At 51.8% G+C, this 24,372-nt stretch overlaps 1 protein-coding gene across 1 annotated transcript in view; it reads right to left on the reverse strand.

Moving 5' to 3' along the window:
• Positions 1 to 24,330, reverse strand: part of Tmem104 (transmembrane protein 104) — a 59,356-nt gene extending 35,026 nt beyond the window's left edge. Inside the window, exons 1-8 of the mRNA XM_038328738.1 lie at positions 24,208 to 24,330; positions 23,495 to 23,607; positions 15,154 to 15,275; positions 11,600 to 11,681; positions 11,164 to 11,260; positions 10,407 to 10,487; positions 7,865 to 7,964; positions 7,409 to 7,517 (exon numbers count right to left, since the gene is read on the reverse strand). Coding sequence (XP_038184666.1) covers positions 7,409 to 7,517; positions 7,865 to 7,964; positions 10,407 to 10,487; positions 11,164 to 11,260; positions 11,600 to 11,681; positions 15,154 to 15,275; positions 23,495 to 23,539 — 636 coding nt within the window. The 5' untranslated portion in view covers positions 23,540 to 23,607; positions 24,208 to 24,330. The remainder of the gene's footprint in view (positions 1 to 7,408; positions 7,518 to 7,864; positions 7,965 to 10,406; positions 10,488 to 11,163; positions 11,261 to 11,599; positions 11,682 to 15,153; positions 15,276 to 23,494; positions 23,608 to 24,207) is intronic.
• Positions 24,331 to 24,372: the final 42 nt, after the last annotated feature.

The raw sequence follows: 24,372 nt of genomic DNA on the forward strand, positions 1-24,372 counted from the left end.
CACCCCAAACCTAAACGAACCAACCAACCAAAGAAGAAAGTCATTTTTAGCCCTGTGCCCAACCATGGGCGTGGAGGGCATACAGAGCAAGGGAGTAGCCTGGACTGCCGAGTTATGGGCACCTGCCCAGGGCCCAGCTCCTGCAGTAATGGACGGAAACCCCGCACATGTACATGTGAATGCAGATGCAGAGGCGAGGATCAGGTTGGTGGCCGGGGACGTACGGCACACCGCGTTCTTACCCCGACCGTGCTGCTCACAAACAAGGAGGGCTCGTAAGTACAGCTTGGAGTCTGAGTGTGCACAGTGTGCACAGACACAGTCCTGAATAAGCATAGGGCAGAAGGTCCTCGGCAGGGATGAACGCGCCCCATGGAGACCTACTTGGAAGCTCCCCAACCAAACTGGCGATGGCGTGAGCGTGGGCGTGGGTGTATGCCATGGCTCTTGGATGCCTCTCTAGCGCAGGGGTCCATGTGTGGGGCTGTCCCTGGAACTACTCTTTGGTGGGCTGCTTATGGAGACCACCCAATCTGGCATCTGCCTGCTTCTCCAGCTACCTGAGCCAGGCGTTGAATTTCCGTACCCAGGTACACAAATACCCAGTGCCTCTATTTACACAAGAGATGGGTCCTCAAGTTCCACTTTCAAGAGCTCAGTTTCCATAGGACAATACCGTAGACACCCCAGGGACTGTGGCACACCTCCAGAGAGGCGGGGACAGCTCTAACAGTTACCCCAGCTGGTTTCAGTTTCCATAGGACAGCACCATAAACACACCGGGGACTGCGGCACACCTCCAGGGAGGCAGGGACAACTGTAACAGTGATCCCGGCTAGCATTCCTGAACTCAGGAGGAGAGAGAAGAAAGGGCCAGCCGCTAGGTAAGTCCAGCCACTATCTCCCCAGGTGCCCCAGAATGAAGTGGCTCACTTTGGGGACAGGCCGTTTGCAAAGCTGCACTAGTTTCTGGATAAAGGAGCCAGATCTGGGGCATGAGAGGCATGGCATTCCAACAGTGCCTGAGATGTGCGGGGGGGTCTGAGCGGTGGCCCTTCTTACCTTGTGGGACCCTGACAAGCACACATGAGGGGCGGGGTGAGGAAGCAGTTGAGGCAGAGGACCTGCCTGCTGCCTCAGGACCCTGAGTCCCAGAAGTGGGCTCTTCACTGAGGTGGCACGGGGATTATACAATGTCCTCCAAGCTGGTGCATCAGGTACTGGCCATGGGAGCAGCAAGACACAGGCCGTGATGGATGGTGGGCTTAATGCCAGCTGACAGGACCCATGTCCCCGAGAGAGCCATTAAAAATAAAAACAACTTTCTCACTGAGCAGGAGGAGGGAGCTCAGGCCCAACACCCAGAGGGCCATGTGCTAGAGGTGGAGGGGGAGAGGGAAGTTGTCATAGTGTGGCTCAGGGAGGTGACACCCGGGTGTCCTCAGGAAGGAGGGGGTGGGCTCGTGTCCGTGAACAAACAGGAGCAGGAAGATCTGGAGGCCTGAGTGACCACAGCGGAATGACAGTGTCCTAGCAAGGTCCATGGGATTCCTGGACAGGGGTTGACAAAACAAGCCAGTGCTGGAGCAAGTGACAGGCAGTCTGAATGTCATTTAGAGAGGGGGTGGGGAAAGTACGCCCACACACACACGCGCAGCCACTCCCGTATGAGATGCAAGGATAGCTCTCCAAAAAAGAAAGCCACAGGCCTGTTCCTGTGTTATTGATTTCTTTGTAAAGGAAAGAGACAAGCTAATCCTTCCACGGCTGTCATTTCATCCTGAGCTTGGTCACTGCCAGATGCTGGGATTCACTCCACATTAGGCCCAGAGAGCAGGCACCTGAGTTTCCAGGGAGTAGGGGAGAAATTCTCCCTTCCCGAAGTCCCTGACTCCTGGAATAAAGGAGAGGGTTCAGCATGTGTGTGGATTTGGTCATGATTGCTCTGCTCACATCTGTGGGGCCACCTGGACTGTGACCAGCATCCTTTCAGGAGGGAGAGTGGTGACGAACAAAACAAACCCAAGTATGCAGGGCCTCCAGAACTGAAGGTGGTGCTGCCTAAAAGCATGCTGGGAGGCAGGAGAGGAGAGGAGATGGGCGTCCCTCACTGTGCCCGTGAGACCTGTCTTTATAAAACATCGCCTGGTACCCTCAACCCATAAGCACTGCCTGCCTCCCCTGTCCTCCACTTCAGACACCCAGAATCGCCCCAACTGGCTCCAGTTTGATGCTGGGGTGAGTCCTAACTTGTGGGTGTGTGACAGGATGAAGGATGCTCCCCAAAGACACCCCTCACCAGGTTGCTGGATTTTCTGGGCCCTTGGTTTCTAATAGAGACCAACCTTTTGGGATCCTTTGTAGATGGCCTCACCAGAGCTCTTACCCCCCTCATCCTAAGTGAGAACCCATTCCTTTTCCTGTCTCCCCCGTTTCCATCCAGGGTCTGTGCTACACACACTATTTTCTCCGGCAGCTTTGCATGGTCTGAGTGTGTGACAGCCTGGAGGCGCAGCACGGTGACCTGGAGAACAGTCAGGTCCTGTGACATTGCTGCTGCTCCCAAGACTTAGGCTCCTTGTTAATGTCCCTTTCTCACTGGTCCCGAAGGCCTCTAGGCCACCTCCTGCCCCAGAATGGGTAAGGATGAATATTCAAGCGATGGCAGCGGTGACCCACTTATTAGCAGATGCTAGACAGCCTCAGGGCACAATGGCTGATGTTCAAAGTACAGAACAACTTTGGCAGCAGAAGGGAATGTCCTTGGGAAGAGGCTCCCTTCCAACCTTACGGTGTTAGAAAAAGTCTGCTTTGCTCCCTGGGAATGAGCGGCAACAAGAGAGAACACCTCAAAATCAACAGGAGGGTCAGACCAGTGTAGCCCGGTCCCTGCTAAAAGTCATACTGTGGGACTGGCAAGCTGGTATCCCCAAGCTATAGCCAGGGCTGCCCTGCAAACAGAGCGCTCTGTCCTGAGTCTGTGAGCAGACCCGAGGATAGCCTACTGAGCCAGGCTGTCTGCCTCCATCCGAGGAGCCTGAGGAGCCACTCTCTGGGATGACAGCGTGAACTTGATGGTGTGACTGGGGGGCCTAAACCAGGCACACAGAAGCCACTGCTAATATGCCATGCCACTGTCAGGTGTGGCGGAGCACTCCATGATCCCAGCACTGGGGAGGTGGAGGCAGGAGGATGATTTGGTAACAAGATGAGTTCACAGGCAGCTGAGACTTCAAGAGCCCCTAGCTATAAAACAAAACAGTACCCTGAAGGCCGATGGCAAACAAGCCTCACCACATTGAGGTGAACTTAACTACGACAGAGAAGCTCTCAGAGCTTGGCTATGGGGGTCTCACCCCTCATAAAGAAGACACAATGCCCTTGCCTGTCTGTGCCTTCAATATTCTAGGAAGAAACATCTGGGTTGAAAAGAGGAACTAACTGCTGTTTTAAATGTCACAGACCAAGGGCTGTGCTACAGCATGGGGCAATCAAAAGGAGTGGGGGATTTGAGAAGGTTCAGGAGGAACCCCCTAATGTAACCTGGCAGGGTGACCTGCTTCTCTAGGAAGAGGCTGGCAAGCAGCACGGCTCTGAGCTCCCACCTCTTCTTCAAAGATGACTCTGGATGGAGTCCGGGGAAGATGACCTCTACCCAGAGAGAGGCAGGGGCCCTGCCAGTTGTGAATCGGCTGCATCTCTCCTCCCAGTCAGTTGTGCCCCAGAGGTGGATCTCACGACTCCTGCTGAGGGCAAACTGGGGTCACCTTGTCCTATCCCAAGCCCTCCCGCTCAACAGGGCCAGTTTGTGGCTGGGCTTCCCACAGGCTAAGCTCAGCTCTGCCATCTGTGCTCGGGCTCTGTTGGGCTGGTGCCTGTTGATGCCTGTGACCCTGCAGCATCTGCCCACCTGAAGTGGCGGATGCTGCCAGCTTTCAGCTCTTGGGCAGCCTCCACTGACCCATGATGACCTGTGGGAGGATGGGTGCCAGCTGGAGATCCAGGACAAGAGGCAGAATGCAGGCTGGAAGTGCTGCAGCAACCAGGAGCTGCAGACCAGAGCCACAGCAGGCCCCAGAGGAGAGTGGCCTAGGGCAGAGCTCCACCACACACACTCCCATCACTTCACTGGGCCCTGGCTCCTTGGCACTGTGGCAGAGAATCAACACGGCACGTGTTTCTTTCCTTAGGTGTGTACGGCGTATGAGTGTAAGGGTGCACCCACTTATATGTGAGCATGTGAGAGCCAGCGACATGCTCCTGCATCAGTCATATGTCTCCAGTATCAACCCCCACCTTATTTTTTGAGGCAGGGTCTCTCGCTGAACTTGGAGTTCACCATTTTGGCAAGACCAGCTGGCCACGAGCCCTTGGGATCCTTTAGCTTCCCTTCTCATCCAATCCTGGCCCTGCACTGGGGTTAGATACGCAGGCCTCCGAACCTGGTTTTCACATGGGCGCTAGATATCTTAACTCAGGTCCTCATCTTACCTGTTGAGCCCTCTTCTCAACCTCTCCACTCAGTCTTCCTATTCCCTAACACATTATGACTCTTGTCCCTCCCAAAGCCAGCGCAAGGACAGGCACCAGTGCAGAGGCAAGACTTGGACTTTTTAGAGTCAGGGCACCTAACACTTTCTCACTTTATCTTTCAGAGGAGCAGGGGAAGGGGGCCAAGGACCCCGAAGTCACCCGAAGCAGATCCTGTTTACTCTCATAGGCCCAAATGACAGTCCCCAGGTCGCTGCTGACCTGAGAGTGTACTCGAAGCAGTGGGTGATACAGGGGACCCTCAGCACCCCCAGCACCTCGATCCAAGACTAACAGGGGGATGAAGAAGGACAAACTGACTCAGCAGCTGTACTGGGAAACATGGGAAGTGGCTGGGGGGCAGCATGGGCACTGGGAAGGGAGGAGGAATTTCCCATGTCTTAAGGGAAGGGGCTTTGGAAGGCAATGGGTAGCTGCTGGTGGAGAAAGCCACCTTCTTGATGTCATAGGCTGGCCTCAGAGGTAGTTAATATCCCACCTATTCTCATTCTCCATGCGCTTCTCAGGGGCTTTCCTGAGCTGGTTTTCCAGAGGACTGTCTGCAAATTAAGCCACAATAGAAAAGCCTGCTTCTTTATCCCACAGAACATACTGTTCCAGAATAGCAATGAAAACACGGTCATTACAGAGTCCCTTTAAAGATGCAGGCCGGCGGGAGAGGGCACCATTTGCCTGGGATGATTTATGTGTGGGGTGGGAGGGTTCTTTCAATCTACTCCTACCTGCTTGCTGATCTGCTAACATTGTGGGTGGACCCTGAAGAGCCACAAAACCAGACCAGCTGGTGGTGACAGGCATGCTAGAGCCTTGGGAAGGGATGGACCACTTGAACTTGGATGATTAGAGGCCAGGTTAAAGGACGTTGGTCCCACCTCTGAGATCCACAGAGGCTGCTTGCTAGGGTCTATAGTTCTCCTCAGTTGGGAGGAAAAGATGCCCTGAGCGTCTGCCAGAGACTCAAGCCTGAGGAAAGATGCCAATACCTTTGCTATCTTTTTTCTAGCTCCTTGGGGGTGGGGAACATACAGACAGATACAAGCCCTAGCACTGGTGTTGGGAGGCTCGGCTCTTTTCTGGACCACAGACTTGGGAACCACATGTGAAGCTGAAAAGCAACTTCCAAGATGCTGCCCGGTCATCAGCCCTCTGAACTGGGCAGAAGAAGGCAGGCGAGACACAGGTTCTGGGGCTCAGGTACGGCAGTGCCTACTACTCAGAGGCTCCGGGGGATGGGGGCACTAGTCTTCCTCTTCCTACTCTGAAGGCTGGGCCAGGCTGGAGGGCTGGCAGGCACCGGGACAATTAGCTCCCTGAGTTCTAAGTGTGGCATCTGGGAGACGAAGGCAGGGATTAATGCCTGTCTGCTTTCCTGAGGGGCTCCTTCTGTTTTGTCAGTTACTGGGACTTAGGGAGGGTGGCGTCCATCACGGGGAAGGCTAACAGAGAAGACTGAGGGAACAATTTAACACGGCGATAACAAAGCTTCTGAGTAATTCACCCAGCAAGTGGCAGCAGCCAGTACTCCCTGTGCTCAGTACCTACTGTGCTGCAGGGTTGGGGTATACTGGCAGAGTCTGCACAGTGTGGTGGCCTCCCCTGGTGGGGACCCAGTACCTGTCACTCCTCCCTGGAGTGACACCTTCCTCATTCTCCTCCTGTTCCCTACACCTGAGGAGGAAGTGATTTAGAGGGGCCTTAGTCATGGCACATTGAGATGCTAAGAGGCTAACAAAGCTTTAGCGGGACCTCTCTTGCCTGGGCGCCTGGCTGCCTGATGGGTTCCTGTGCCCACTCCCACAGCTGCAGAGGTGGCCCCGGACACCGGATGATTTAACTTACTATCAAATACCTACCGGACTTTCAATGGGAGGATCAAAGATGAAATTCTACCAGCACACAAAATCCTAGCCAGGGCTGCGTGCCTCAGGGGGGAAACAGACCATGGTGACAGCTACTGAAACGCCAACAAGACACATCTCCGGAACCCTTGCCTGCAGGGTCCTTCAGGAACCTACTTGGCCAGAAAGATGAACTACCATTCGGTAGTTCTTGAGATTAGTAAGTCCAGACCCCAGCAATATAGCTGACAGGGTCCATGGAGCCCTTAGCTGGGCCAGGGATGACTCAAGTCACGAGGCTACTGGCAGAAAGACCCCGCTCTCTCCTTGCCATTTCATATCAGTAAAGCTGCCACGGCCAGGACTGAGTGGCATCCAGCACACCTGATTACGTCCAGGGCCGAGAAGAACCAAGTGGGGGCAGAAAGGACTAAGGGACGCTGCACAAGCAGGAGGGAAACACTCCTGAGCCCGTCTCTGAAGCAGGCAGAGACATGGCCTCTGGAACCTTGCTGTCCTATTATCTGAAGCCTGTCTGGAGTATTACTCAGCTCCACCCCCAACACGCCACAGCACAAAGCAATCAAGAGTGAGGCAGGCAATTCATCCTCTTCCCTCATCCATGGGAAGACAGGAAGAAGGCTGCGCTGAGCCCAACCTGTCTGGAGAGGCTGTCTGGGAAGATGGACCAGTCTTGTCTATTCTGTTCACGAGACCCAGAACCTGCTTGTGTGCACCTCGCTGGCCTGGAGTGAGGCCAACACCCAACAAGTCTCTGGAACACAAGACCTTGCAGGTACCCCTCAAACCGCGCTAGCCCACAGCAATCTGCTGGCCTGGACCTAGAGGCCCATTCCAAGCCAAATTTGACCCTGAGGCTAAGACCTCACTCTGGAGCTGCCGAAGTGTGGCAGTGTGCACACTCTGTAGGAAGGGCTGAGACAGAAAAGGAAGATGGTTCAAACACTTCTGCCACTCACACCGGCCTGGTGTGCCCCAGGTCGGGAGAGGACACTCACCAGATAGATCCGGTAGGCATCCACCCGGCGCAGGGGCCCCCAGCACAGATCAGTGTCGTTGTATTTGGTATCTGTGTCCACGCCACAGGAGTCGTTTCCAGACACACTGCTAAAGAGAGCAATCGACAAACCTGGGCTTAGCACAAGCCCCTGTTTGGCTAGGAAGAGGGTGTGGGCCTGTACTTTTCACAAACCACCTCTTAGGGCAAGCCACACTTGTTCGTTCATGCAGTACCATGACTTTGAGGCCCAGGAATCCAAGTCACCTTCTTGATGGACAGGAAAGGGGACAGCGTGATATAGAACACGCCTTGTGAGGACAGAGGACACAGCTGGCCCCTGATGTGTGGGGAAGGGACTATGGGTTTGTTTAGGGCTTCGACGGAAGACCCTCTGCCCCGCTGGTGGAGGAGGCCTATGGGTCTGCACCAGTGTGGAAAATGAGGGGCTACTCACCAGGTCACCTGCATAAGGGACAAGGGCACAGCTGCAGCGTAGATGGCAAGGTCTCCGTACAGGTAAATAATGATGCAGAAATAGAACAAGTTGACCCCCACTGAAAGTAACAAAGCCACAGGTCAGGGAGCCAGAGACAGACACGTTCGCGTTCTTTTCTGACGGCTGAGTCTGCTGCTTCCGCTGCCCTCAGTTCTTCGGGCCATTTGCCTTCTACAGAAGGTAGGAAAAAAATGACCCCGAATTTCTGTTTCTTATTCTAGCTGGCTACACTGTGAGGCTGGCAGGAGATGCATCAGTTTGGGACTGGTGCCTGAGAGAGCTCGGCGAGGCCTGGAGATCAGAGAGAAAGAAATTGAATCTACACTGGCAGGGTGAAAGAGCTGGCTGGGGGGGGAGGAGGGCTTGCTTGCCACCACACTTGAGGGTCTGAGTTTGATCCTGGAGGGCACATGGTGGAAGGGAAGAGCCAATCTCAGCAGGCTGTCCTGTGCCCTACACACAGCGCCCCCCACCCAAACAAAATAAATACATAAAAATGTAAAAAGGGAAATGGATTTGGGTCCAAAGATCCAGGCTGATGTCCTGGAGAAGCTCAGGCACTGGCACCTAAGGCTCATGGCCCAGACACCCAGCTCCACGCTTGCATTTAGACTAAGTGTTCAAGTTCCCGATGTCACCAGTCTTAAGCGGCTGGCTTCTCTGAGGACAGGAAGAAAAATGAAGTGACAGCTCTCTTCTAATCCTGGTGGCTTAGGACAGCCTACAGGTCCCCAGGGGAAAGCCTGAGACACGTCAGTCCTGGGCTATGTGAGGTCACTCTGCTCCTCAGAATCCTGACCAAAATGGCCAGGAAAACACACACACACACACAAACACACACACACACACACACACACACACATACACAAAGAACCCATAAGGGCATAGGCACAGGCACAGCACCCGTTTAAACATGCCAGGCGTCATACCCTTACCTGACATGTTAGAATTGACCCTGACATGGCTTGAGGCCCCTGGGGCTGTCTGTCATTCATGACCCCAGGCTCTAGGTAGAGCCCACTCAGCCTGCCTTTCCTCTCCAATGCCGGTGGTCCCTGTGAGAAGGCATCACCTCCTCCCAGGCCCTCTTGGTCACCTGCCGAAAGCTACAGTATCGGCTGTTTATGAACTGCCATCAGCCCTCCTTGATCAATAAAATTTCATTACCAGACACAAAGTCGGAGGATCAATGAACTTCCTGAGAGGACATTAATGTCTGGGCCTGGTATTTCTAATTACAAAAAATGAGCGTGGAACCCTGGGGAACCTTTTGTGGAGGGTGCAGCTCCGCCAAAGGTGATGAGAACAACCTGGTCTGAGCTACTAAACACAGCTGAGGGGGAGCTGCAGCCCACCCCTCACAGAGGACATGTGTCAGTGTCTAAGGAGCTTGATGGTCACATCCAAGAGGCCATGCTGGAACTAGAGGCCAGAAACACTGCCTCAGAATCCTACAAATGCTCGGAACAGCCCCACGTCACCAGTGTCAAGCCTGAGAAGTCCTGCAGGAGGTACTGGGGAGGCTCTTCAACAGCTGGGGCTGCTCCCATACACATGTGCTACTTCATACGAGACGTGGGCGAACAAGACAAAACAAACCACTAGTGTATAGAAACCTTAAAGAAATCAGGGCAGGAGCATGGGGATCTGAGTTCAGATCTCCAGTACCCCAGAAAAAAGCCAGACATGCTCCTATAACCCTAGTGCTGGGGATAAGGAGGCAGGAGGGTTGCTAAGCCCGCTGGCCAGTCAGCCTAGATGAACAGGTGACCTCTAGGCTCTCAGGTTCAATGTGAGACCCTGTCTAAAATCTAAGGAGGACAGAGAGGGAGGGAGACACCTGATGTCAGCCTCTCTCTCCACAGCTACACTCAAGACCAGAAGGAATTGGCAAAGACGCCCCACTTGGCAAATGGGGAGGCTTTGACAAAGGGGCAGAAGTATCTTCTAAGATAGCTTAGAGGCTGTGCTCCATGCCCGAGAAAGGAGGCACAGGTTAGGTGTAGGCACTAAATATTAAACTCTGAAAACAGCCCATTTTCAAAAAAAAATATTTACCACAGAGGCAGAAAAGGATTGGCAGATGCAGATTCTGGAGTCAGGTGGATACCTGCGGGTTGCAGCAAATGCCAGCCAGGAACAGGCAGAGCCCGGAAGGAGCATGTTGCCTCACTGGGTAAAACTGGTGTGGGCTCCTAGTGCCCTCTGCTGGCTGATAGGGGACAGGGATGTGTAGCAAATCCCATGGCTTCTTTTCTGGAAAGTGACCTAAGACCTGTACTAGCAGGGTGGATAGCCCTTACTCTTCAGGCCAGGGGACAGCGAGGACCCCCAGGAAGACAACGGAAAGCAGGACAGGCCTTGCAGCAGGACAGCCCCTCCAGTGTTCTGCCCCCCCGTGTGCCCTGCCCTTCAACACGGAAGCCCCGTGACCAAGGCCAGGAGTTCAGCAAAGGCCAAATGTGCCCCGTCCCATTTACTATCCCTGAGTGACGGTTACCTTTATTGAAGAACATGGAAGCCATCTGTCCCATTTCCACCCGGTCTGTGATTTCAAAAAGGCTGGCTGATGAGCGTCTCTCTGTGGGGCCAGAACAGACAGAGATGTGGTTGTTCACCAGAAGAGCCCTGAGGGGGGGAGCTGCTTGAACTCTGGGAATTCTCTAGAACAAGTAAGTCTCCAAGCTTCTCCAACTCTTTAAACTTTTTCTCCCTCACTGCTGGGTCCCCAGCGCTCCTCTGCTGACCTGTATTTTCCACGCTATTTAATCTTCTAATATTTTTTGCTTCAAGCGTTTGAAGTCTTTTTATTTATTTAATTATTTGTGTGTGTGGTGCTGGGGATGAAGCTCAGACCTCAGGGCACAGTGGGGAAGTTTCTACCAACTCACTGCCCCTACCTCTGACCAGCACGGGGACGAGGCAGTGAGGAAAGGGTGTGTGTGTTGGGTGTGTGTGGGAGAAAGGATGAATCCAGAGAGGCATATGAATGCAGGCAGACCATATTTCAGCAATGTTAGAAGGTTGGGAAACTGAGGCACACAGCTCAGGTAATTGCCAAATTACACACAGGAGGAAGAGCCAGCAGAGGCCAGGCAGGCCCATGCCCAGCATCCCTGGGCCTGTGTTCTGTGTCCTGAACCCCACAGGCCTTCTAAACTGACACCTGAGAGGATGCCAGCAGGGAAACTCCCCAGGAGCCTCTCTACAGAGACCCAGGAGGATGTGTGGAGTTTGCCCAGCGGCCCAAGACTTACGCACAGACAGGATGGGCCGTTTCTCTGCCCGCTCATAGTTGTCTTGGGTGAGGATGTCACTGTCAGAGGCCGTGGAGGAGTCTTCTTCTTCCTCTTCCTGGGAGACAGGAGAATGGAGAGGAGGGGTGGGAACAGACAAGGACAGAGGTGAGTGCACAGGGCTAGAAACCCCAGTCCACAGTGGCCCTTCCTCCACTCATTCTCTTCAGAAGATGGAGACAGCAGAGCCTCCTGGGACAAAGGTTCAGAATGACATTGAACTCCAAGTGACTGTGTGGGGGACTGAGGTTGCAGTGCTGAGACAGCAGCTACTGTGTGTGCCCCTTGGGGTTCATCTACTTAGCTGTGGCCCTGGAACTTGGGCCGAGGCTGCTGGAGAGAAGCCTGCCGAGACTGCCTTAGAGACACCACCCGAGGACGAGGGCAATGCACACACCTTGTGGATCTCCATCCTCTTCCAGCGGAGCTGGGCGTTGGCTGCGGCCATGGCCTCCATCACAAAGGTGGTTGTCACAAAGCTGGGGAGGAAGCCACATGTTAGTGACACAGAGAAGGTCGCAGGAAATATAATCTGGCCCAAGCAACAAATCTGCAGCACTCTCTCCTCTGAGAGTTGTTCCCTACGGAAATCCTGGGATGGTACTCCCTGGCCACAAGGCATGGCTTTGGCCCAGTGAGATGGCTCAGTGGGCAAGGGTGTTTGCTGCCTTGTCTGAGTGGATCACAGGGGCCCACCTGATGGAAAGAGAAAACCCATTCCTACAGGAACCTGCGCGCTCACACACACTAAATAAACATAAAAGAGAAACTAAAGTGTCATTGTGCACACCAAGTCATTTGTTTTTACTTAAAGTCATCACCAACATCAGAACCGATCTCCAACGCATGGGAGAAAGGCACGAAAGGAGCCGGTGGGAGGTGTGCCAGCTAGTTTTAGGTCAACTTGACACCAGCTACAGTTGACTGAAGGGAGGAAACCTCAATGAGAAAATGCCTCCAGAAGACCTGGCACAGTGCATTTTCTTTCTTTCTTAAAATAATTTATTTTTTATTTTATGTGCATTGGTGTTTTGCCTACATGTATGTCTCTGTGAGGATGCCAGATCCCCCGCAACTGGAGTTACAGACAGTTGTGAGCTGCCATGTGTGTGCTAGGAATTGCAACCGGGTCCTCTGGAAGAGCAGCCAGTGCTCTTAACCACTGAGCCATCTCTCCGGCCCTCTGTAGGGCATTTAATTAGTGACTGATGAAGAGGATCCAGCCCACTGAGGGTGACGCCATCCTTGGGCTGGTTCTATAAGAAAACAGCAGGCTGAGCAAGCCATGGGGAGCAAGCCAGTAAGCAACTCCCCTACAAGGCCTCTGCTTCAGCTCCTGCTTCCAGGTTCCTGCCCCAATGTCCTTCAATGATGGCCTGTGGTGTGGAAGTGTAAGCCAAATGAACCCTTTTGTTCCCAACTTGCTTTGATTATAGTGTTTCATCACAGCAACGGTAACCCCAACTAGGACTGCCGGGGTGGGGGTGATGTGGGCAAAGCAGCACTACCCCCAGAAAAGGGCCTGTTGGGGAGAACACTAGTGGTCTTCTGAGGTGGCAGGCTGACTCACAAGGGGGCCTCTCAGACCTTCTGGAAGGACGGCAGGCAACCTTCCCTGCTTGCCAGAACACAGAGCATGGGCCAGCTTCCTATGGATGGCTGAAGCTGCATCTGGACTCTGGAATCAAACCCCTTTCCTCTGACAGCACTTTCATTTCCTAAATAATATGACTCATCTTTAAATAAGTGTGCATTCCTGTTTCTCTAAATGGAGACTGGGAAATGGCACCAGACACAGCCCACAGCCTACCGGGCAATGAGAGGGGTGCTGTGCTCCCATTCGTAGGCGATATAGGGTGCAGCCTTCAGCTGCTGCAGCCCTGGGCATAAATCTACTTGGGACACCTGTTTCCCAGTGTTTGAGGCCAGCACAGCCGTGTCCCCACACCCTCCAACACTGACATCAGCTAACAGTAAATGCTCAGCCATGAAGTCAGGTGGGAAAGGATCTGCAGAGCTGCTCAGAGCTAAGCCTGCATCAACCCTCCACCAGAGGATAAGGGATGTGAGGTGGGGGGGGGCAAGCCTGAAGAAGCCCCAGAAAGGGCTCTCATTATCTTGCCTAACTGAATCTTCTGCGGACTCTGCATTCCCATGTCTTATTGGAAGCAAACTGAAATCAATCTTAATTAAGGCATAAGAAAGCTTCTTATGGTTGCACAAAGCCAACTCATTGATCACACTCAAATGTAAATGGGCTTAGCGGGGCTGGATGGGGGGGATGGCAGCCCCTACTGGAGGCCTCCGACAACCACTTCCCTATCAGATGGCTGCCTGTTCTGAAGGACCTTGAGAGGGGACACACAGTGACGTAAGGACAAGGACCCTGAGAGCTCTTGGTCACCAGAGCACAAAGTACGTAATTAGCCAACAGTACTCTGAGGTTCACCCCAAGGTTCCCCAAAATAAGAGCACAAAGAAACCCCAAACCCTTCCCGGGAGCCTCTTCTGGGTCTGTTTACTTCAGCTTTTATCTTTATTTCATTCTTTCTAGGGTGCCCTTCCCCTCAAACCTCTGATGAGATGCACCCCTCCCCACACCCTTGGTCCTACTCGAATCCAGTCTCCCCACCTCCCTAGCCCCCCTCTGGCTATGCTTTATCCTTTTCTCTTATCAACTTGCTCCACAATTTATGGGTGACTTTCCCTACTCTGTCCCCATCCCCGATGTGATCAAGTCTACAAGGGCAGAGAGATCTTGGCTTTACTGAACGTTAAGTACCAAACTGAGGATGATGTACGAGAAGAGCTGTCTCTCAGCTGTCTACACGTTTCCCTCCCATTTTCTAGGTGGGGGGCAGTATTTGCTCTGTAGCTGAGGATGACCTACTGATTGTCCTGTAGCTGTGCCCTCCCCCAAGTGCTGGGATTACAGGTGTGCACACCCGCCTGGCTTCCTTCTGTTTTGAAGATTTATTTCAATCTTTATTTTATTTATTGATTTATTGATTGATTGATTAATTGATTGATTGATTGCCTGCATGTATGCATGTGCACTGCATTGCCCGTGGAAGTGAGGGCATCGGATCCCCTCAGCTGGAACTGCAGACGGTTGTCAGCCACTTTGCAGATGCTGGGAACCAAATCCTCAGGAAGAGCAACAAGTGCTCTAAACTGCTGAGACATCTCTCCAGCCCCCACTCCCAGGTCTTTAACATGGATTCCCACCTGGTGGACAGGGGTGGACTTGCCCCTGAAGTCCCACTGTGATGGGACTTCTGAGTGATACTGGAATCCCTAAGAAGAGGTTCTGTCTGCACTGAGGTGCCAGCTGCTGACCCCTCTAACATCTGGTTGACAAAGCAAGTGTTCCTGGAGGCCTGGGTAAGTGGGCCGGACACAAGGCAGATACTTAAAAAACTGATTGCCCCTGTATGTGTGTATGTGCATGCATATATACCTGTGTGTAGGTGTGCGTGTGTGTGTGTATACATATGTGTATATGTGTGTGCCTGGGTGCTTTTCATTTACCTGGTGAATTATTTTAAGCAAATCCTGAACTGATTCCCCAGGCAGCCTTCAGGTCTGCTAAATTCCTCTTCAGTGGTTAGCTGCTGTTTTCTCAGAGAGCAAGGACTGATGGTTAAAGAGATAAAGCTCAGAACAGGGAAGCTGAATCGGCCAGGAGTGGCTGGTCAGCACCTCTGAGACAGAACAAGGCTTCACTGGTGTCCTGGCTCAAGGCCTGGGCGACCTTTGGATCCATTTTCCTTACTCTGGGCCAACTAGCTTAGGACATGCTTCCCTACACATACGGGAAACAGCAATCTTCCTACCGTCAAGAGCTCTCCAGTTAATCAGGAAACATTTGGGCTCCCTGGGTGTACCTACTCCAGTTCTGTCCCCAGCCCAAGGACATGGCAGTCCACCCTCCACCCCCACAGCTCTTACCTCATGAAGCCCAGGAATACCAGCAGGATGAGACTGACGAGCCACCCAGCGGTGGCAAAGGCCTTGGGCATGGTGAGCGCGCCTGTGCCCACAATAAGGTTAAACATGTACACCAGCCCGACCTGGAACCAACAGGAGCAAAATTCAGTCAGGGGATTAATTAGCCTAAAGACAGCTTTGGGTGACATTACAACTGTGGAGGCCTTCCAAGATTCACCAAGGGGACAGGAGGGACAGCACCTGAGTCCTAAGGAGCCAGACTCTGTAGTTAGGTGTTGGGAAGCCAAGCATTGGCATGGACACCCAGAGAATGACAGCCCTGAGACCTCCATTCCTGTCAACTTAGGTCTGTTTCCAACTATCCAAAGCAACGTCATACTACTTGTGCTCTGCTCAGCCTGGCTGGGCTTCCTGAAGACAGACACCACAGGTAGGACACCGGCACAGGGCTGAACAAGACCACTGACCTCCAGAAAACCTCCCAGAGAGGGCCAATCCCCGAACTCCCTCCTCCTCTGCACCAGGCCTTGCCACCGCCCACTGGGCAGCAACATCCACACACCGCTGGACTGCGTCCTTCTCCGTACACCAACTTCAGGATTGTGCTGCTGTTTTGTTTGAGACGAAGTCTTGTTACATAGTCCTCTCTGACCTAGTGCTGTGTAGCCCAGACCGGCCTTAAACTCAGGCAATCTTTCTGTCTCAGCCTTTCGAGTCTTGGCATCACAGCAATACATCACCACAGTTGAATAGCAAGTTCAGGATTTAAAACAACAGCGAAACCTTGAATCCCTAATTCAAGGACAGAGAGATGGTTCAGAGGGCAAAGGTGCCTGCTGCCAAGCCTGATGACCTGAGTTCAATCCCCAGGACCCACGCAGGAGGTAAGAACTGACTTCTGCAAGTTGCCCCCTAGCTGCCACCCATCTGAGTGTATGCACATGCACACACATACACATACTACATCAATATATAAAAATGTACAATACTGACACATGATTCATGTGCTAAAAAATTTAGCTCAAAAGACATCACCAGACCCTGCTCAGGTTATCTGGGGCGTGACAGTGCGCCTCTGGCCTTATGAACTGTAAGTAGACTTTTGACAAGTGACTGCGCCTACAGCAAACACATTTTTACCTTGGCTGGGGTCAATTCCATCACTGGCACTTTGAAGCCAGTGTGTATCTGGCTAGCTCAGTCCGCTCATCCCATTCAACCATTACTGAGCCCCCAGTGGACCTGATCCAGTACTTGGAGATGGGGATTCAATGGCCCTAGACAGACGCGCCCTTCGCCTGACAATGCGACCTATGACCCAGGGAGAGACAATGAGGGGGTGACAGCAATGATGCTGAAATGAAGAAAGGGATCATGGCTGTCCCGAGGGGTGACGTAAAGCCCTTTAAATAAGTGGTACTCAGCTGGCTCTGGGGGTCCCGCTCTTGTAATCCCAGCATTGGGAGTCTAAGGGAGGAGGACATGGGTCTGGCCAGCCTAGGTTTCACAGTGAGCTACTGAAAAAAAAAAAAAAAGAAAGAAAGAAAAAAAGAAAACCACGAGCTGATGAGATGGCTCAGCAGGTACGAGCGTGTGTGAGAAGGGTGGCACCCTCAGTTTGATCCCCTGGACAGACTCGGGTAACGGTGGAGAGAACCGACCCCCCCAGAGCTGTCCTCCTACCTCCACATATGCACTGTGTCATGTGCACATCCCCGGAGTGTGCCTCCCTCCTTCACAAGGAAATGAAACAGACTACAAAAGGAACAAACAGGTCAAGGGAAGGGACTTCCAGGTACAAAAAGTCTACAGCAGGAGAGGTGGAGGGGCTGAAGGGCCTCGAATGTGAAGGTCAAAGGGACACTGAGACAGACGGTGGGGTAAGGACTTTTGAGTATTAATGCCATGGACAGGCAGACAATAGCACAGTGAGGGCTCTGAAGAGAAGAATCAGGGCCCCTGTGGCACAAGTGGGGGTGTCTTACAGCTTTTACAATGGAGATAACTTCCCAGTGTAGCCTGCAACCAGGCTCTCTGACTGCCATGCTGGGAACAGAAAAAGGGGTGGGGAGGTGTGGCCACCCATACTTCCAGTCTGGATGCAACTCATGCCTTTAGGTTGAGACCCTGGTACTGTTAGCTAGGGGTTCACAATGCCCAGATCTGCGCAAGAGGGAGGCCACTGCAGGAGCTGCGGTCTGAGCAGCAGCTGGAATCTAACAGGTGTCTGTTGGGCTTTCTGAAAGCCATACAGTGGCTGAGGTAAGTGAACCAAGCCATGGAGGACGCAGGAGGTGTCCTTCCTCATGGAAGTGATGGAGGTGCCACCGTTTGTGGGTTTTAAGCAGGTGTGATGGGCAAGACAAGACGATGCAGAGGCGCTTCCATCTCGGGTTCTTGCTGAGGTGGTTTATCTAGAATCTATCTCCTTGATGGAGAATCCTGTGGAAAACCACCCAGCTCTGTTCTAGGAACCAAAGGTCAGGCTGCCCTAACTAACTTATCTTAGCCTTTGTTAAACCTGCCTGTTTGTGCAGAACCTCCTCCAGATAACGGCTTATCTTATGGTCTGTTAAAAACTGCTTGCTTCAGACTGCTAATACCGTGAACACCCCCCTTCATCCCCCACCCCCGCTGAGTGACAGGTGTGGATGAGGGCCTACTCTTAAAAACCCCACGTTCTGGACACGGGGCCACACCTAAAATCCCATACCACCCCCAACACTTGGGTTTGGTCCCAGCTGGCTGGAATAAAAACATTCATTTCGCTATACACTGTGTCTGAGTGGTCATCTCTGGTTCTCCCCCTTCCCCCTGTAACAGGGACTAACAACAGATACCAGCTGACCCCTAACATCTGGATTCCTAACGTCACCCTTTGCTCTCCGTCTATCACTATTACAAGAAGCACTAAGCAGGGGGTAAAGACTTCATGAAAACAGCCTGGGTGAGGCTTCTCATGGTGGAACTAAGAAGGCAAAGGGTTTTAAGAAAGTGACACTAGGCAAAAACTTTCTGGGAGAATTAAGTAGTCATTTGTAGAAGCTGAGCTTCTTTAATCCCAGCACGTAGATCTCTGAGTTTGAGGTCAGCCTGGTCTACAGAGCAAGTTCCAGGACAGCCAAGATTACACAGACATACCCTGTCTTAAAAAACAAACAAAAAAGAAACATTTGTATGGTTGGAGAGATGGCTCAGTGGTTAAGAGCACTGGCTGTTCTTCCAGAGGACATGGGTTCGATTCTCAGCACTACATGGTGGCTGACAACCATCTATAAATTCCATTCTGGGGATCTAATACCCTTTTCGGGCTTCTGTAGGAACCACAATCACATGATGAACATATATAATTCAGGAAAAATGCATAAAATTTTTAATTAAAAGAATAAACTAGGAAACAGACAGATGTCTTGCTTTGTTGCAATTTTTAGGTCCAGAGTAAACACTGTGTCTGCTGGGAGCTCAGAGAGCCATGCAGGGCAAGGCAGGACTTCTTTGCCATGGGTGGGCTTCAGAACTCTAAAAATTGAAACTTTGAAATTTATGCCCTGGCAATGCTAAGGCATGCTTGGGCAGCCCATATATTGTGGTTCTATTGAACTTGTTCATATTGGGTTTCATAGTCTAAATTGATGAGGACGACTGACCAGGTCTCTTCTTTAAGAGGGCACCAGATCTCATTACAGATGGTTGTGAGCCACCATGTGGTTGCTGGGAACTGAACTCAGGACCTTTGGAAGAGCAGGCAGTTCTCTTAACTGCTGAACCATCTCTCTCAGAAGTCTGGTAACATATTAAATCCTCTTTACATTTGGGAAAGGTACTCAGTGAATGCCAGTCATGAGGAGCAGGCAAAAGGAAGCCATTCTCAACTCAGCCACAGGCCAGGGCAAAAGGAGCTGTGGAAAGGGAAAAAGAGGTCACGTGACAGTGGGGAAAGCAACCTCATTGGAGGAGTGGCAGACAGTGGAGGAATAAGATCCTGCTGTGTTCTTTTTGGATAAGTTTACATATGCAGGCTCACTGGACTCCCCTGTGGCTGAACTAGGGGAAGAGCAGCCCCAGCAGCCCCATACCCTCATACGGTGTCTTATCTGCCTTTCTTCCATCCAGAAGACAATGATGACACCAAGCACCATCTCCCAAAGAGCCCCTCTGGTGCCAACCAAAGGAATCAGAAGGCAGCCATGATGTGTGTGTGTGAGCCTGACCAGGATTTAAGACTATAGGGCTGGGGAGATGGCACAGTCAGCAAAGTGCTTGCCATGCAAACATAAGGACCTGAGCTCAATCCTGAGCACACACACAAAAACCTGGGTGATGTGGGACAATTCTGTATTATGTCAATTATGTTTTAAATAAATGCTGATTGGCCAGTAGCCAGGCAGGACAACCAGACAGGAAGTAGAGGTGGGTTAATGAGAACAGGAGAATTCTGGGAAGGAGGAAGCCCATTCCTCCTGAGTCCTGTCCCAAACACAGAAGGAAGATGTGATTGCCCTGCTGAAAAAGGTACTGAGCCATGTGGCTAACATAGATAAGAATAATGGGCTAATATAAGTTATAAGAGTTAATAAGAGGGGCTGGAGAGATGGCTCAGAAGGTAAGAGCACTGGCTGCTCTTCCAGAGGTCCTGAGTTCAATTCCCAGCAACCACATGGTGGCTCACAGCCATCTGTAATGAGACCTGGTTCCTTCCTTGCCAGCAGTACATTGTATGCTTAGTAAATAAATCTTAAAAAAAAAAAAGAATATAAAAAAAGAGTTAATAAGAAGCCTGAGCTAATGGACCAATCAGTTTATGATTAATGTAGACCTCTGTGTGATTTCTTTGAGACTTAATGATTGTGGGAACCGGGCAGCACAGGAACCTAGCACAGAAACCTCAGACAACACCTGGGGTTCAGCTGGGCGCGGATCAAAAGGCAAGTGGATATCTGAGTTTGAGACCAGCCTGGTCTAAACAGTGAGTTCCAGGCTAGCCACTACACAGTAAGAGTGTCTCAAAATAACAAATACTCAATCCTAGAATGGTAGCATGTACTTGTCCCAGTAGGGACACAGGAGGACCCTTGGGCTAGCTGTCCAGCCAGCCTAGCTGAATAGGGAACTATAGGTTAAGAGCACTTACTACTCCTGCAGAGCACCAGAGTTTGGAGCCCAGCACCCATGTCAGGCATCTCACAAGCATCACTTCAGGGTATACAACACCCTCTTCTTGTCTCCATGAGCGCCTGCACTCATTTTCACATACCCCCACACAGATACACACACAACAGGGTTTCAAATGATAAGAATAAGCTCAGAGAGACAGGGCAGGAGGAGAGAGGGGAAGGGGGATGGCATCGGCAGCGGCAGGGGTAGTGGTGGTGTGCAACTGGAGAGGTGGCTCGGTGGTCAAGAACACTAGGCTGCTCTTTCTAAAATCCAGGTTCAATTCCCAGCTCCCAAGTGGTAGCTAACAACCATCTCTAAGTCTAGCTCTAGGGGATCTCATGTCCTTTTCTGGACTCTGTGGGCACCAGCTGCATGGCGCACAGACACACGCAAGCAAAATACCCCAAAACATAAAACTTAAAAAACAATAACCAGGGCTGGAGAGATGGCTCAGCAGTTAAGAGCAAGTTAAGAGGCTCCCTTTCCAGAGGTCCTGAGTTCAATCCCCAGCAATCACTTGGTGACTCACAACCATCTATAGTGGGATCTGGTGCCCTCTTCTGGCCTGCAGGCAAAACACTGTATACATTAAGAAAAAAAAAACCAAAAAACCAATAACACACACACACACACACACACACACACACACACACACCGTTATTCTAGGATGGTGGATGAAGAAGCCCTAAGGTAAAGTGGACGAGGCGGTGGAAGGGGGAAGGAGCATGAGTCAGAGGCTGGGTGACGTCAGGGAAGCAGCCCGTAGCTGAGCAAATCCCACAGAGGGGGAAGCGGGGCGTGGAGTCAAGGAACCCCTGGCAACTGAAAGCTGCCGAGACAGGAGCATGAGTAGCCCCTGGCAAGTGACCCATGCTCAGTAGGAGGCCACATCCCAGAATATATTGGTAGCACGAGCTGAACTTGATGGATTTTTGTTCTGGTTTTGTTTCAAAAAGGACACAGAGTTGAGTGGGTAGGGAAGTGGGGAGGATCTGGGAGGAGCTGGGGGAGGAGGTCAATATGTTCAAAACACATTATACAAAATTCTCAGAAAACTAATTTTAAAAAAATTCTCAGGATCTGGAGAGATGGCTCAGTGATAAAGAGCACTTGTTGCTCTCACGGAGGACTCTGGTTCAACTCACAGCATGTGGTGGCTTAAAACCAGACATAGAGCCAGGCATTAATCCCAGCACTCGGGAGGCAGAGGCAGGTGGATCTCTGGGAGTTCGAGGCCAGCCTCGTCTACATGAGCTAGTTCCAGGACAGGCTCCAAAGCCACAGAGAAACCTTGCCTCGAAAAAAGCAGAAACAAAACAAACAAACAAACAAACAACAACAACAACAAAACCAGACATAGCCCCAGTTCCGGGGGGGGGGGGGTTCCCTGATGTTCTCTTCCAGCCTTTCCACACTGCATGCGTGTGATCTATACATACAGTCCAAACATTCACCCACATTAAAAATAAATCTTTAAAAGAAAAATGAAGACCCACAGGAAGGAGGCTGCTGTCCGCAGAACCCTGACACCACCTCCTGGTTAAGCCGTCACCACCCATCTTTCCCCCACATTTCTCTTCACTATTAAGATAAAAAAAAAAAACAAGCAATAAAACAACAACAAACCCAGCACTTGTTTATAGCAACCACAAAGACCCTGGATAAAATAAAACACATATAAAATGCAAGGGAGAAAAGGAGCTGGGGGAGCAGTGCTCCGCAGGCATGCAGGCCTAACTCTCCAGGCTCCTGCGGACACACGGTAGCATGTGGATGATTCCATTACAGGCAGAGGCACAAGAAATGGGGCCATAAACTGCTTTCCTTCTAAAACTCAGCCACAGCAATGACTCATTTCCTTGTCTCTCAGTTTGTAGTTATTGTAAGAAGCAGAAACCGTGGCAACTTTTAGGGATCGGGCAGATGTCTTACTGCTGACAGAGGAGACTAGCAACGATCACATGACTGCACAAACGGAGGCTCGCTGTCCCTTCCATTCCAACATTCGAGAGAGACCTGCCCTGGTCAACTGCAGAGGGAAAGGGGAAGATTCTGTGGCTGTGTGTGAACAGCAGAGCAGCTGCTGAAGCTGGGAAAGTTCTAGAAGGAAGGCTCCGTGGAGAAGAGCCACTTTTCATGGTGAGAGCTGTAGGGCTGTGAGTCAATCCTGGTTATTCACACGATCACCCCCAGCTACGTACGCAGTGAAGGCCCTGTGTCGTAATAACCGCAATCGACTGGCTGTTACCCAGAGAAGATAAACTGAGTGCGTGGGGGAGCGACGGGGCCACAGACTCAAGACAGAGAGAAATCAATCCGTCTAATTGTCATAATTGCAGCCTCTACCAAACGGCAATTGGAAGTCTCTGCAGTTCATCTCTTTTGACATCCGAGACCATAAAAGTTATGTAATTTAAAATCCAGCTAAAGACAAAAGAGGCCGAAGACTCCTGAGTTGGATGAAACTCCAAGACCACAGCTGTCAGGGACTGCCCTTTTGAACGGCAGAACTGTGGGCAATCTGTAGAGGCCCCAAGACAGACATCACGGGAGACTTAACAAGTTAGTTGTGTTTGGCTTGACACTCTATGGGAGGCATCGAGAAAGGGAACTGGGGCTGAAGAAACAGGGCAGCACTTAAGAACACCTGCTGCTCCTGCAGGGGACTTGAGTTCAGTTCCCAGCACCCACACTGGGCAGCTTACAACCACTGCATCTCCATCTCCACGGCATCGGTGCCCTTTTCTGGGTTTTGTAGGCGTGCCCATAGCCACATACAGACGCGTCATTAGAAATAAAAACTTTTAAAAATAACAAATAAATGAAAGGGGAAATGAGCCTGATATTCATAGTCTGGGCTGAGACAATTGAACCCTGACTTCGGCCCCGTGAAGTTTCAGTCTCAGTTTTGCCAGGGTTTGCTTAAACCAGGGCAACCACCAGAACAGTGGGCTTCTCCCCCCCTTTTTTGTTTTGTTTTTGATACACGGTTTCTCTGTGTAGCTTTGGAGTCTGTCTTGGAACTTGCTCTGTAAACCAGGCTGGCCTCAAACTCAGAGTTCGGCCTGCCTCTGCCTCCCAAGTGCTGGATTAAAGGTGTGTGCCCCCACTGCCCAGACTGTGGATTTCTCTAGACACCAGAAGCATGACGGTGAGCAGAACACATTTACAGAGGAAAACTCACATAAGGAGAATAGAGCTCCCCGGTCTCTGTGATTTCACCCACCATCTCCAAAGAATGAAGAAGGGCTGGCGGAAGAGGCTGCTTCTGTGCAAGGCCAGCAGCTGCTGCGGCTCCTAAGACGAAAGAGTAGACTTTAGTTTTCTGACGGACAGAGATGGGAACGGGGTAGACTTGGGGTCTGCCTCTTTCACCTCCAGCCCTCTGATCTCAGACACTTTGGCTTCAGTGTCTGTCATGGGACAGCCTTGGTGGGACGCAGCTCCCTGGACAGTGCCTTCCAACTTTACCGTTGCTATGCACGGCACTTTTCTATGCCTGGATGCTGTTCAACACTCCAAGTACTGAGGGGCCTCCGAAGACGCCGTCAAAGCCCTCCTTTAACCTAAGGGTGCTTATATCCACTTCATTACAGTATCTGTGAGCTCACTTCTACACAGGACAGCCAGCACAGCTGTCTGCCTCTCGGCCTACAGCAGACAGCCAGGGTTTTCCTAGGTCGCCCCGCCATCCTAACTTCTTGCCCCAGAGCTTCTTTTAAATGGAGCTTCCCGCTGCCTCACCTGTCTTCCGCCCTACCTTAGGGTTCCCTACCCTTAAGCCTCCCTCCCTTCTCAAGATCCCGGCTCAGAGCCTCTCCCTCTCCTTCACTCCTGGTGAGACTCCAAAATTCACACCTATCTCCACCGCATCCTACCCTCCCACTCGTCCCAGACCTGCAGCACAGCTAGCTCCGGGCCACAGTGGCCACCGCCTCCAATTCTTCAGCTGCCACCCGGCACCAGCTGTCCCGCACCAGGGCCCGCAGCACGCATGCGCATATTCCCCAGCCCACCTTCCAGGAGAGCGCGTCGAGAGGGGCACCGTGTTCTGATTGGGCG

The sequence above is a fragment of the Arvicola amphibius genome, chromosome 4, assembly GCF_903992535.2.
Source record: "Arvicola amphibius chromosome 4, mArvAmp1.2, whole genome shotgun sequence".
NCBI lineage: Eukaryota > Metazoa > Chordata > Mammalia > Rodentia > Cricetidae > Arvicola > Arvicola amphibius.